Source organism: Equus przewalskii, chromosome 26, assembly GCF_037783145.1.
Source record: "Equus przewalskii isolate Varuska chromosome 26, EquPr2, whole genome shotgun sequence".
In the NCBI taxonomy this organism is placed as follows: Eukaryota; Metazoa; Chordata; class Mammalia; order Perissodactyla; family Equidae; genus Equus; species Equus przewalskii.
Genome location: NC_091856.1, coordinates 33,201,215 through 33,214,686, shown reverse-complemented (window position 1 = coordinate 33,214,686; position 13,472 = coordinate 33,201,215). Strand labels below are relative to the sequence as shown.

At 46.9% G+C, this 13,472-nt stretch overlaps 1 protein-coding gene across 6 annotated transcripts in view; it reads right to left on the bottom strand.

The window, feature by feature from the left end:
• The window catches only part of FUBP3 (far upstream element binding protein 3), a 50,987-nt gene extending 40,051 nt beyond the window's left edge, over window positions 1–10,936 (bottom strand). For 3 of the 6 annotated variants that reach the window (XM_008541303.2, XM_008541305.2, XM_008541304.2), the window contains exon 1: window positions 10,745–10,936. In XM_008541303.2, coding sequence (XP_008539525.1) covers window positions 10,745–10,828 — 84 coding nt within the window. In that variant the 5' untranslated portion in view covers window positions 10,829–10,936. Of the gene's footprint in view, window positions 1–7,068; window positions 7,239–9,072; window positions 9,843–10,744 lie in introns of all 6 variants that reach the window. The other 3 variants (XM_070596297.1, XM_070596296.1, XM_070596295.1) reach the window with 3 other exon arrangements.
• Between the last annotated feature and the right edge of the window lie 2,536 nt (window positions 10,937–13,472).

Genomic DNA, 13,472 nt, shown 5'->3' with positions numbered 1-13,472 from the left:
GGCACTTTAAACGGGGGATCAGGGAAGGCCACTGTGAGGCAACATGTGATCTGAAACCTAAACGAGGAGCAGCAGCTGGCTATACAAAAATCTGATGAAGAGCATTCCAGGCAGAGGGAACAACCTGCCCAAAGGCCCTGAGGCAGCAGCAACCTTGGTAGGTATGAGCCTGGAAGACAGAAGTTATGTCCCTAGAGTAGAAGGAACTAGATGTGTTCCAAGAGGTAAGCGAGAGCCAGTTCACACAGGGCCTTAGAGGTCACGGCAAGGGCTGGATCTTACAGGAAGGGCGAGGGGAAGCTACTGCAAGTCTTAGTAAGGGGAGTAACATGCTGATTTGTTTTTAAAAGATCCCCTTGACAAAGAAAATAGATTCTAAGAGGACAAGAATTGGAAGCCCATTTAGGAGATATTCCAGGCCAGGGGTCAGCAAACTACGGCTGCGGAACCACCTGCTTTTGTAAATAAGGTTTTATTAGAAAACAGCCACATGCACTTGTCTTGGTTGAGGAGTTGCACAGACCACAGGGTATGCAAAGAATACATATATCATTTATTACCTGGACCTTTAAAGAAAACGTTTGCTGATCCCTGTCCAGGCCAGAGATGACGGCAGCCTGGATAGGTGCTTGTTTAAAAACAGTACTTTTAGTAGTAATTAAAATATGCAGACAGACTGGGGATGGAAACCTCACCTCCTAAGTCTCAGGGCAAGTGGCCATTTGCTCTAGAACAAAATACTATATAAATCTTGCCTAACAGCATTCTACCACCGACTTGCAATCTTGTTCTCCATATTTGTTTTGGATAAGCTTATGGAGGTTGACTACTTACTTGAGGTACAAAAGTTACGTTTAAATAATCAGCTGGTAAGGCAGGTGAATTTAAAGGTGAGAACGCTGCAGTGACTTGTGCCCCATGGAGACCCTTCCATCTGCCACAATAAACTGAGCAGTAAATGGCTGATGTGGGGGTTTTCAAGACTACTGATCAAGATTTCAAGATTAGCTCAGGGCTAATCTTCCTCAACAACAAAAAAAGCCTACTAAAATCATGAGTTAAAATTTAACGAGTGCTTACTATGTGCTAGTTTTTTAAAGACAGTCCAAAACATTCCCAGTAGACAGTGAAGATGACCCCAAAACACAAAGAATGGGGTACAGGGGCTAATGATTATCAGTGGATTCCCCCAACAGCGTGCATGCCAAATCACTCTAGAAGACACACCCCACACCGAAGCTCTCCACATCAGGCACTCGCCCTGCTCCCTCCTGACAAGGCCTCTTGGCTTCCAGATCTTTCCCCTTCCTTCCAAAGTAGCTAAGAGGTTATTCCTGAGTCCTTGGCCTTCCTTATAATTTATAAATATGCTTCATAAGTTGCTGGAATGTCATTTTTTCCCCCAAGCTGGTATGCCAAGAGTTACAACAGTTCCCTCTTCCTAATTTCGACTACATCAATGAGAATCCTTCTCAAATGCGACTGAGGCTCTCAGACTTGTTCTTCAGACACGTTTGCTTCAGTTATCGATAACTTGGGAAATTTCCACTAAGAGAGAAGCAGTATAGAACAATGGTTAGGAGGCGTAGCTCTGAAGTCAACAGGCTGCATTTGAACCCTGGCTAAACAAATGTTAGATATGAGTGTGACACTGTAAAATACAACTATATCATAATTTACATTGATGTTACATTATACATCATATTATGATATACTGTAAAGAAACAATGTATTTCCTTATTCATACAAATGCAACCTTGTTCCAAGAAGTGATTTTATTAATTTGCTTATTTTAACGGTAGCTGTTCCCTCAGTTACAACAGGGCAGGATCTGGTCAAGTGCTTTCCTTTTAGAAAGACTGGCCCTGAGCTAACATGTTGCAATCTTCCTCTTTTTTTCTTTTCCTCCCCAAAGCCCCCAGTACATAGTTGTACATCCTAGTCGTGGGTCCTTCTAGTTCTGTGTGGGATGCCACCTTAGCATGGTTTGATAAGCGGTGCATAGGTCCACACCCAGGATCCGAACTGGTGAACCCTGGGCCACCAAAGCAGAGTGCACAAACTTAAAAACTCGGCCACAGGGTGGGCCCAGATTTTAAATGTCTACTAAAGGGGCTGGCCCCGTGGCATAGTGGGTAAGTTCAGTGCGCTCCACTTCAGTAGCCTGGGTTCGTGAGTTTGGATCCTAGGTGCAGACCTACACCACCTGTCAGCCACGCTGTGGCAGTGACCCACATAGAAAGTGCAGAAGGACTGGTACAGACGTTAGCTCAGGACTAATCTGCAAAAAAAAAAAAGTCTACTAAAATAATGAGTTAAAATTTAACAAGTGCTTACTATGTGCTAGGCACTCTGTTAAGAGCATTTTAAAGATGCTATCTCATTTATTCCTCATGATGATTCTCTAAGTTGCTATTATTATTTCCATTTTAAGACAAGGAAAAGTGAGACTCAGAGAAGCTGTGACCTGCCACACGTCTTCTAGGTGGCAGAAACAGTATTTCCGCCCAGCCTGCCTGCCTGAAGTCTATGCTACTAACCACAGCACTAGGTTCCCTCCCTCTCCTCCACCTAACACTTTCTCCAACAGATTCCACTTCTCAAGGACTTCACACCCAACGATTTCCAGTACACACAGCCCCAGCAAGCCTTTGCATTGTAACTGATGGTTCTGAACAGCAGCTGCTCAAGGGAGGTGAGGTACATTCAGTCAATCATGGCGTAGGTCAGAAAACGGGAGTCATGAGGCCAGGATATTCCAGCACAACCAAGGCCACTCCAGTCCTCATCTGAAAGCATGACCTTGAGGGGACTCTGCTACTGATTTTCTACCACTTGAGTCACTTTTGCCCTCTTTTTGGGGGGAGATGGGGAACAGAATGGGTTATCGCACTTCTTTGGCTATTTGAAGCAAAGTAAGAGGTGACACACAAATCAACATCGCGGACATTTACCGTCCACTGCCAGTAGTTACCGGAAGCGCAGAGGGAGGGAGCACCGGACCAGGAGTCAGCCAAGGGTCTGGGTTTTCCAGCTGGCTTTCAGTGTGTGACCCTGGGCCAAACCTCAATGGCTTGCTCCCTGGTGTACTGACGTATAAAACGTGGGCACGCACACAGCCAAAGAGCAGTACGCAAGGTGATTCAGGAGGCGTGAGGGTGGACAGTTTGAAACATGTGTACACACACACACACATATTTCTTATAGTTACCTCCTGTGTATGGCAAAACTTTTTCACTTACGATAGTGATTTACTTTCCTTTTTAAAAATATCTAGATAAATCTAAATTTAAGAATGATTTTAAAATATTAAGCAAATAGAACATTAAGGCTTCAGTGACATGGTAAAAATCAAAAAGGTGGTCACAAATCACTAATGTCAGGAAACACAGCAATTAATTATTCCTGGTGAACATTTTTAGGACTACAATTCTGACAAAAGGTTTCATAATCAAAGGAGTTTACCTTATAAATCCAAACAGTAAGCTCTGACTATCCCCACAACTTAACACTAATTATACTAAAGTTTAACAGGCAAAGCCGTCTGAATGCCAGCAAGTCATCCACACACTGTCCATTTTCACAGATCCAGCAAGCAGAGGTGAAAGTTCACAGCAGCACCCAGGGACCAGGAACCTAACCTGCTTCCCCAGAACCTCTGCTCTACAGTCACCCCGAGGGGCCCTGCTTGGGCCCCGGAGAACGCACGGCTGGACTGGAAGTCTCTGCTCCTCACAGCAGGAAGAAACAGGATGTGGCCAGAGCAGTCGAGCAGCTAAGCACAAGTCCCAGCAGGCAGGGGCTGGAGTCCTGATGCACAGGGGCGAGTCCCAGTTCTGCACTCCACGACCTAGCTGGCTACACTGAAGCCAGTAGGATATCAAACTTCCTGTACCCTTACCAAGTGCCCGCCGGTGCCCTCATTCAATCTGCACAGCGACCTCAGAAAGGAGTAGCTACTAATCTCATTACCGGGGGATTTGGAGCTGGTCTGCCTGGAACTGAAGCCATGGGGATAACAAGATAACAATGTAAAGCAGCCAGAACAATGCCAGGCACATGGTAAGGAACAAGAAACGTTGACTATTTTAACCTTTTATTGAATAACAATACAGAAAGGTACATAACTGAGTTTATAGCTTGTTACATTTTTACATACTAAAATGCCATGTAACTAGCATCCAGATCAAGAAACAGAACACTGCCAGCACCCCAGAAGACGGCCTCATGCCCTTTCAGTCACAGCCCACCCCCATCTCCCAAGGGTAACCTAACTGCTAATATCAGCTATTAAAAACAAACAACTATGACTACCATCAATGATCTCCAGTTGAGGAGGAAATTGAGGCTTAAAGTTAGACAACTTGTCCAAAGTCACTAAGCAAGTGGTAGAACCAGAACTTGAACTCATATAGTCTGAATCCAAAGCCCTTTTTTTTTTTTTTAGGAAGATTAGCCCTGAGCTAACATCTGCCACCAATCCTCCTCTTTTTGCTGAGGAAGACTGGCCCTGAGCTAACATCCGTGCCCATCTTCCTCTCCTTTATGTGTGGGACGCCTACCACAGCATGGCTTGCCAAGCGGTGCCATGTCCACACCCAGGAGCCAAACCGGTGAACCCCGGGCCTCTGAAGCGGAATGTGTGCACTTAACTGCTGCGCCACTGGGCAGGCCCCCTGAATCCAAAGTCTTAATAACCACTTCGCTCCACCACCCCTGGGGATTTTGTGAGCATCAAATGAGGGAACATATATGAGCGCCCTTGCCTGGCATCCAGCACAATACAGGTCCAGTGAATGGTAGCTATTGTTGTCATCAGAACTGGGGCCCCAGCTGATGCGGCCCTAGTTACTGGCATTAACCAAAACAAGGAATTCTATATGCCAATCGAATAAGATATCAGCTCTTTTTAGTAGCTTCTTCCTGACAACTTCATGTCACCCACATGTGGGGAGAATTAAATACTCCCACATCTGTGTTTGCAAAGCACATTATAAACTACCTCTGAGTACTGTAGCCTCACTGAGGAGGTTATTGGTTATGCTGCCCCCTAGTAGAGGGCGCTCTTTGAAGAGTGGATGGTGGGCCTGTCTCTAGCATCTGGGCACCCCTGGGAGAAAGGCTCCTTAACTGGGAGCTCCAGGGTTTAGGTTTAGAGAATTCATGAACCTTCTGAAATTACATACAAAACTATTCAAATATTTCTGAGGAGAGGTTCGAAGTTTCCAAGAGTCTCAAAAGGGTCCATGTTCCAAAAAAGTTAAAGAACAACCTCTCCGAGGCCCAGCACAGTGCCTGGCACACAGAAAGTACTCAGTAAACGTTTGCTAAATTTCAAGCGGATATAAACAAGTGCCTCTGGAGGCAAAATGCCAGGAGGAACCGCTGAGCCTCTAAGCTGAAATACTGCTCCAGCTGGGACCCTCCCCTGTAGGGAAGCCCTAAAAGATGGGTGTCCATTCGTCTTCTCCCCTACATCCCATCTAATTCCACCAGCATCCCTTCGAAGCTTCGTTCAAAGATTCTGCTGCGGATGTCTCGCTGAAATGGACAACTCCCCAACGACCTTTGTGAAGGAACCAAGTCCTTCTTAGAACGCAGAAGACATGGGTCCAGGAACTACTGCACCTATTAACTGTTTGCATGCCTCTGAGAAAACTGCTTTATCTCCCTTCGGCTCATTATCTTCAAATACAAAATGAGAATTAGAATCCTTGTCCCGCCTATTTCACCATGTTGTTGTGAGGCCTAATTCCACAATAAGATAAAGCCAGCTGCAAACTTATCTATCTTTGCCCCCGCCCAGCATCCAGCACGAGGCCTTGGACTCAGCAGAGCCTCAAACAACAGCAGGTAATCTGAATCACGTCACCACCTCCAGGAATACTCCTCAGTCTTGCAAGTGATTTGTCACCCTCTGGAGTGAGGATAAAAGTGTAGTTCACGCCTCCAAAAGAAGCAGTGGCTATTCTTTCTCAAGTGTTTTTACAACAAAACTCCAAAAGCAAAACATTTTCAAGACGGATGATTCCTAAGAGTAAAAGGATTGCACAGAAAAGCTGCAGAAAGGGGAGTATGAATAGACACCCAATATAACATATTAGAAAGCAAAAGAACAAAAACTCATCACTTTTTTTTCAAGTCCAGCTAGACGGAAGCTCTGTCTGTCTGTGGGCTTGAAGTGACCATGGAGATTATCTAGCTCAACATTTCCTGCAGTTTGATCTACAGAACGTGATTTGGTTTTATGAAAACAGGGTATGAAGTGCCATAACTTCAGGATACTTACAATGTATATCCCAAACCCTTGAAGGAGTTAATACATGGAAACATATTAAGGGCTCTGAGAAGTCCTGCAGTAAAGCTGATTCATCTTGATTAACCCTGTATTCCGCAAACTGATTTGCCCATGAGCCCTTTTCCATGCAAGATCTATTAACAGCCTGTAGATCAAATTCTGGAGAAGGCCAGCCTAGCCCCAGGTCATGCAGCTACTCGCAGGAGACGCCAGATCTCCTAACTCTCCATCCAGAGTTCTCCCATTAGAAATTTCAAATAAAACCCAAAGACGAAAGACTCACAACGTGGAAAAGGATCAGAAAAAAGCTGTTGACTAGGCATCCCAATGGGCGGGGCAAAACGGTGGGAAAGAAGGCACCCCAGGGAGTCAATGCCCCGTGACAAGGGGCAGCGCCCCCTCAGCTGCTGCCAATGCTGCCACGTGGCATGTGGGAGCAGCGTGGCCAGAGCACTTCTAGAGAAGCTAGAAATCTCCATTTTCATGTGAAATCGTTCTAGTCTCTAAGCACTGGCACTGCGTGGGTCAAATAAAAGATGCCCACAGGCCCACTGTGAGCCTTCTCCAGCTTCCGGGCCGCCAACTTGAGAACTCTGGTCTAGGCAAATTGTATCTACAAAATAACTGGGACTTCAGAAGAAACCAGTTTGATGACACACATGGGATACCAGATTTTAAAAGAGAGATAAAGACGTCTCAAGCGAACATGAGAAAGGCCTTAGAGGCCTACAGTGGAATACACTGTTCACTTACTATCTACTTTTCCATACCAAACACGAAGGTCAGTGTTTCCATCAACGTGCGGCTCCAATGGGCTGTCACATCACCAAAACCCTTTAACGAGGACTCGCTCTTTGCAGGGTCCTCTACTAGGTCCCATCAAGACACAGGAGCAGCCCATGGGTTCCTGCAGACACTGGTGTTCAGGTGTTTGAGAAAGCTACAATGAATGGACACGCAGGAGTTAGTCCCTGGTGAAATGATGACTTGAGCTACTCAACCATTGGGCAAGTATGACAGTCTCAGTGGAGTACAATCTAAACAGAAGGAGCATTCAGCACACTTGATTTTGCCTCGTGTCAGAAATATCACATATTAAGCGAGCAAAGGCAGTATCTCTCAAGGAGTACCCAAGAGCCAATGGACACAGGCTGGTTCTCTTAACGGTGGATGCACACTCTCTTAAAGGAAGTTTAGTGCTTGTCTACAGCACACGTGCCAAATCACTTACTGCTCAGGCTCCAAGTGTCAAACAGTAGCACTGGGAGGCATCTTCTGGAGACTGTGAACTTTTGAGGTCCCACACCAATCAAAATTTCCCCCCAAATAAAGTGCTGGTAAAGAATAGGTTCTAGGCCTAAAAATCTGTTAAAAGGTTACTTTCGACTAATTCTACAACGGTCACAATCATTTGGGTGCAGAATCACCCCGATGCCCAATTCCATGAGACACCAATTACACTGCATTCATGTGAATAGAATACTCCGGAGTTAGACAATGCAGAGGCGTCAACTGGGTCTAGATCAAAATAGGAGCTTAAAGTCCTAAAAAGCATTAGCGGTGTGACAAGAGAACTTCTATTTGGGTGATGACTGGTGGACAGTTCGTCCAGCTGTGGAAGGCCGCTGGGGATCTCCAATGTGCTGTGGAGTCACACTATCCTGTTAACACGCAAATGCGTGCACTTGATGACAGACCCAACTACAACCAGCAGCAGTGGGGCTTCTGGGAACATTTTTATATTTTTAGAAAAACAAAATAGACTTGTATCTACTCATTCACAATCTCCAGGAAGTCCCCTTGTACCCTAGAGACAGTCCAGGCAGAGGCGCAGCGTGGCCACGGTCATCCTGTTGGACGACCTACTCTGACTCTGAGTCCACATCCCCACCTCATCAGGACCCTGCCCTCTCTAAACCACCAGCTGAAGAAATCTTTCCTTTTCGCCAACCGGCCGATGACCCGGGAGAAGTGGACATGATGTTTTTTCAACACCCAGCAGTTTTACATCGTCATCCATGGGACTGCATCAGATCACGTTTCTACTGTGTCCTTCCCCACAGAATGACTACATCATCCGCTTGTCCCAAACACCATTAACTAACTACACTTCACACCACTGGGGAAAATTTTAAATTTTATGTATCTTCAAGGACTTTCTTTCTATCTAAGAATTCCATTCTCAGAGTGAACTAAGAGCAACAACGGGCTCCCTTGGTTGGAAAGAGTCCCAGGGATATCCCAGGAGGCTTTAAGATGCCAGGAGGGAAGCTCAGTGGGTTAGGTGCTGGGCTCCACATACCAGACTTAGTAGAAACTACAGGGTCAACTCCGACTCTTGTGATCTTCTAGATAAACTGAGCACCAGGCGGTTTACTGCTCTCTAACAAACTTACGAGGGCCTTACACACTGTTTATGAGGACATGCAAGAGGGGGAAAGCTTTGCTATCATTCAAATAAAAAAATACCCCATCTTTTATTTCCAGTTACCAGGGAGAAAATCACACTTCTGCTACATGCCGTGTATACAGCGGAGAAGCAGAAGCATTATACCACCCAGATTCCCAAATAATAGGAGATCCTTTGAGGTGAGCTTTACTATAAGCATACAGTATTTTAGATTTCTAACACCCCATTCTTGCCCAACGCAAATCTATAAATAACCCTAAAATTACCCACAAACCTGTTTTTTTTCTTTAGTTTTTCAAGGTCATCAAATCCTTGGAGATAGCATCAACCTCTAGTTGTTAATATTCAGAAGTAATACACTTACAGCACTGTCTCCATTGGGCTTATTACTGCTCCAGTCAATGGTGCATTTCAGAGCTGGGAACACTTCCAGTGAAGTTCTCTCTGCTAGTAGTAAACATCACTGCTTCAACAATCCACATTAGGTCAGCATTTAACAGAGGGTCTCCCTCCCTCTTGAGCAGGTTGTCCAAGAATACCAGTTCAACCACTGGCTCAAGAGAAGCAGAAAGTCTTTTCAACGGTTCAAAATTCATGTTATGTTCAACTACAGGCCTTCTGCAAACTGAGGATCTGAGCTCTTTAGGGTAGTGACTCTAATTCTTCCTGGACACAGAAGGCCAACAAGGTGACTGTCACACATCAGCACAGGGCGAAAGCCATTACATATTAGTAGCCAGTGAGAAACACGGTTCAGGACCCTGTGCTGTAGAGGAGAGCAGTGTAACACGCCGGCAGGCAGAGTGATGGAAGGGGAGCTGGACGGCGTGTTCATCCATTACAGCCACTGGTTGGCTCTGAAGTCTAAGTAAAGGTGGATACTCACTACTGTATTGGTTGGCGCCTAGGCAGTAAGTAACAAGTCATCAGACAAAATTTTAGGTGGAACCATAGGTTTGGAAAGTTCTGGGATCCAACATAATGTCTACAGGAGCGTCAGTATTAAAATGAAAAGCCAGTAACTGGGAAACAGGTAGGGTTCCCTCCCCTGGAATACTGGAAAGAGATGTAAAGACCGTATCTTCAAGCGACCGAGTGGAGACCTTCTTCTAACACAATGAGTCCTGTGGCTTTCTGTTAGGAATCAAGCAGTAATTAGTTATAGCCCAACCTTTAAAGTTTCAGTTAGTACACTAACAAATAAATAGGAAGAGAGGAAGAGTATAAGACACTCGGCAGAAGTTGTTCAAGTGTCAGAGCTAACTTGTCAGTAAGTTTTATACACAATTCAAGGACACCTTCTATTCTAAGCACTACGCCAGAAGCCAAAGAGTATTTCTGGCGGGTCCCGTATTCATTCTTCAGGGAAGCTTGCACTCTCTTTAAAATCAGTTTATTTAACTCTGAAAAAAGTGCACGACACTGTGGGATGGTAAAGTGTCACTGCTGGAGTGAGTGCATATCACATTCTCCCCGAGAGAGGAAAACCCATTGCCCATAAGGAATTTCTACGTCTTGCGGACCACCCACACTTATTTCACATCTCCCTCCCTCTCCTCTCCAAAGAGCACCCTCGAATTCTTTCCGTTGCACCCTCGAAATACAGAAAGTCCAAAGAGGATGTTTTCCAAGTTTTAAGAAGCTACCGAGCCTCAGTCTGCTGCCTCCTGTCTACACCCGGGTCCTCACCGTGAGCTCTCCAGCCCCCTCCCCTCTCAAACCTCACAACCCCACGCTGGCCGCGCCGCGGGTCCAGCCCGGGCGCGGGGCGCGATGGGACCAGGCGTCCCGGGCAAACCCTTTCTCAGCGGCTGCAGGCACCTGGAAGACCCGCCCGACAGGCTGGGCCTGGGCCTCGCGCTGGCGCCGCATCTCGAGGCTCCTCCTGGCTGCAGGAACCCCAAGGAACGGCCGATGCCGGCCGAGGCGTCAGCCCAGGCTGCCTCCCGCCCCCAGGCCCGACCCCTCCTCCGCCTCGGGCCCGGCCGGGCCCCGCCTCGGGCTCCCGGGCTCCCGCCAGCCGGCCGCGCCCGTACCTGCCGGACCCGGTGCAGGGCGTCCACGAAGCCCTCGGCCTTCATCCCCACCGGAGCGCTCTGCCCCTGCACCAGCTCCGCCATTACCGCCCCCGCCGCCGCCGCCGCCGCTCGGCTCCCCCGCCCGGCCTCCCGCTCCGCTTGGGGACCCGTAGCCGGAAAGGGAAAGCCGCCCCACTTCCGGCGGAAGGGAAGTCAGGGCGCTGGACGCCAGAGGAGCCGCGTCTGCGGGGCGGGGTCAGGGCACGTGACCACTGTCCGGCCGGAAGTGGTGGGTGGGGCCTCGGGCACGGGGGCGGGCCCAGTGCGGGAGGTCGCTGTCGGGTCGGGAGGGACAGGTCGCGACCCCGCCGTTCCCAGACGCAGTGTGGTCCACGGCCGTCGATGATGTCGTGACAGGCCCTGGAGTCTCGGATGCGACCCGAGCTATCCGGCCGTGGGCCGTTTGGAAACCCAGAGAAGAGTGACGTGGCTTTGCCCAGACGGCACCCGAGCAGTCCTGGCTTTCTGGAAGTCTGACCCTGGCAGCCCTTCCAGAATGGCCATTGGTTTGGATATTGGGACTGAGCTCTTTGAAGTGGCACCGTGAGGAACCGGAGGGAGGCTCGAGGGCAAGGGAGAGCACCACGAAATGTCAGTGCCCCACGTTGGCAGGGAGTCCCGGGCCGAGTTCTTGCACCGTAACCAGTTTGCACGCGGACGGGCTCACGATCACACCTGGGGTTGCCTGGCGACACCGTTCAGGAAGGACGCTCCCACTGGAAAGCCAGCGTGGTGTCGTCTTACACATTCCTTCACGAGCTCTGGGACTCTGGGGAAACAGGAAATACCAGTGGACCATCATTGCTTCCGTACCTGCTGAGTCAAAACCGTACTGCAAGATGGCTTCTTGGAATGCTTAAGTAACTTCTTTTTAGAAGTAGTAGCTAGGTATAGATATTTCAAAGGAAGGAAAGCAATCTTGGTGCTGAAACAAAGCTGAGCCTTTCAGGCGGATCTTACAAACGAGCAAACAAAACCCCCAGAAAAGAAACAAGGCTTAGGGACTTCAACACACATCTTGGTAGAGGCAGGTCCAAATAGGGGTGCCCATCTTTGGATTAACAAGATTGCCTCCATGATTGATCTTCCCAAGCCCTGTGGTGCCAAGGAGTTGGATTTTAATGGAGGGTCATATTGTCGAGCCCATCTTGAAGTTATGAAGGAAGACGAGTGCTAAGAAAGCAAAATGAAGAAGTAAAATCCAATGTGACTTCTCTTGATGGTCCTTTGTGTCAGCATGCTAGGAGAGCTTTGGGTTTGGAAAGAAGTGTGAAGAATAAGTGGCCGATAATCGAAGTTCTTCGTTTGTTAATGAGTTAACTACTGGACTGTGAGTTCCTTTAGAGCAGAGACTGAGTCTTATTTTTCTTTGTGTCCCTAGAATTTGGCTTATAGTAAGTACGAAGGAAACTTGCGTTGAATTGAATAATGACAAATTGGGATAATTCCTGGATTATGGTAAGATAAAAGAATTTGACAAAATTGCAATATTGAAGATTATCGTTTTCAGACAAAATGTTTCAACCCATATAGGAAAGCACCCACTTGGCTGTGTTGCTGTTACTGTTGAAATGCTATTATGAAGCAAGACCAAGACATGCCAACACATCTATGTGGCCCAACATGGGTGTGTTGAGTGTTTTAGTTTAGTGATGCTTGTAAAAATCAAGGATATAGCATCAACCTTTGGGAATGGGGATGGTTCGACTCACCCAGTATCAGTGGTACTTGTGTTTTGAATATTTTTAAAAATCTGAAATGGGTATGTTGATTCCTCCAAATTCCAGTTGGCTCTTCCAATGATTATAAATAGTGAAAACAGGGTTATTGGCTCAAATAGAAGGTGCATTCCAAGGTTTGGTCCAAAGACCACAGAAGGCCAAAGTAAGAAGACATGGTTCTAGTTCTCTCTCTTTTACTGGTTGAGTAACTTTAGGCAACTCACTTATTTCTGGGGGCATGGAAGAGAAAGATGACGCAGACCCTGTCAAGTCCACTGTTACATGGTCCACACTCACCCTGGACTTCATCATCTAAGCATTTTATCACAGTTGCTTTTAAATCAGTGTAATTATTTGTCTGTCTTTTCCACTAGAATAAAACCTCTACTGAGACAGGCACGGTGTTTATCTGGTTTGTTGCACAATGCCTCGCATTTTGTTGACTCTCAATATTTGTGAAATGAATGGATGAGAATGACTTTGCCCAAATTGGATGGGAAAAGACTCTCAGAGATAAAAAGAAAAATCCACCTACTCTGGTTGTGCCTAGCTTTGCGTATGAGACTGTCACCTAAATAAGCCATCCCACCGTGGGATTTGGAGGTACATTACTGATGGCATTGAAATGCCTCCTCTTTTGCTATTACCAACTAGAAGCCACTCTAAAATGAAGTTGAATCAGTAAGGAGAGTCTAGGTTATGCTTCAGTAACAAACTTCAAAATCTCAGTGGCTTACGACAATAAAGGTTGTTTCTCCCATGAACATGAGCACTCGTGTCACATGAATGTTGCTGGTAGGGTGTGCCTCTGCTACACGTCTTCACTTTTCAGCTAAAGCTGATAGAACAGTCTGTGTCCCCAACATTAGACATTATGGAGGCAAAGAGAAAAGAGAGTGTGGCAGAACGCGAATTGTCTTTTAAAGCTTCTGCCTCTAGTGATTTGCATTAGTTTTTTTCTCACA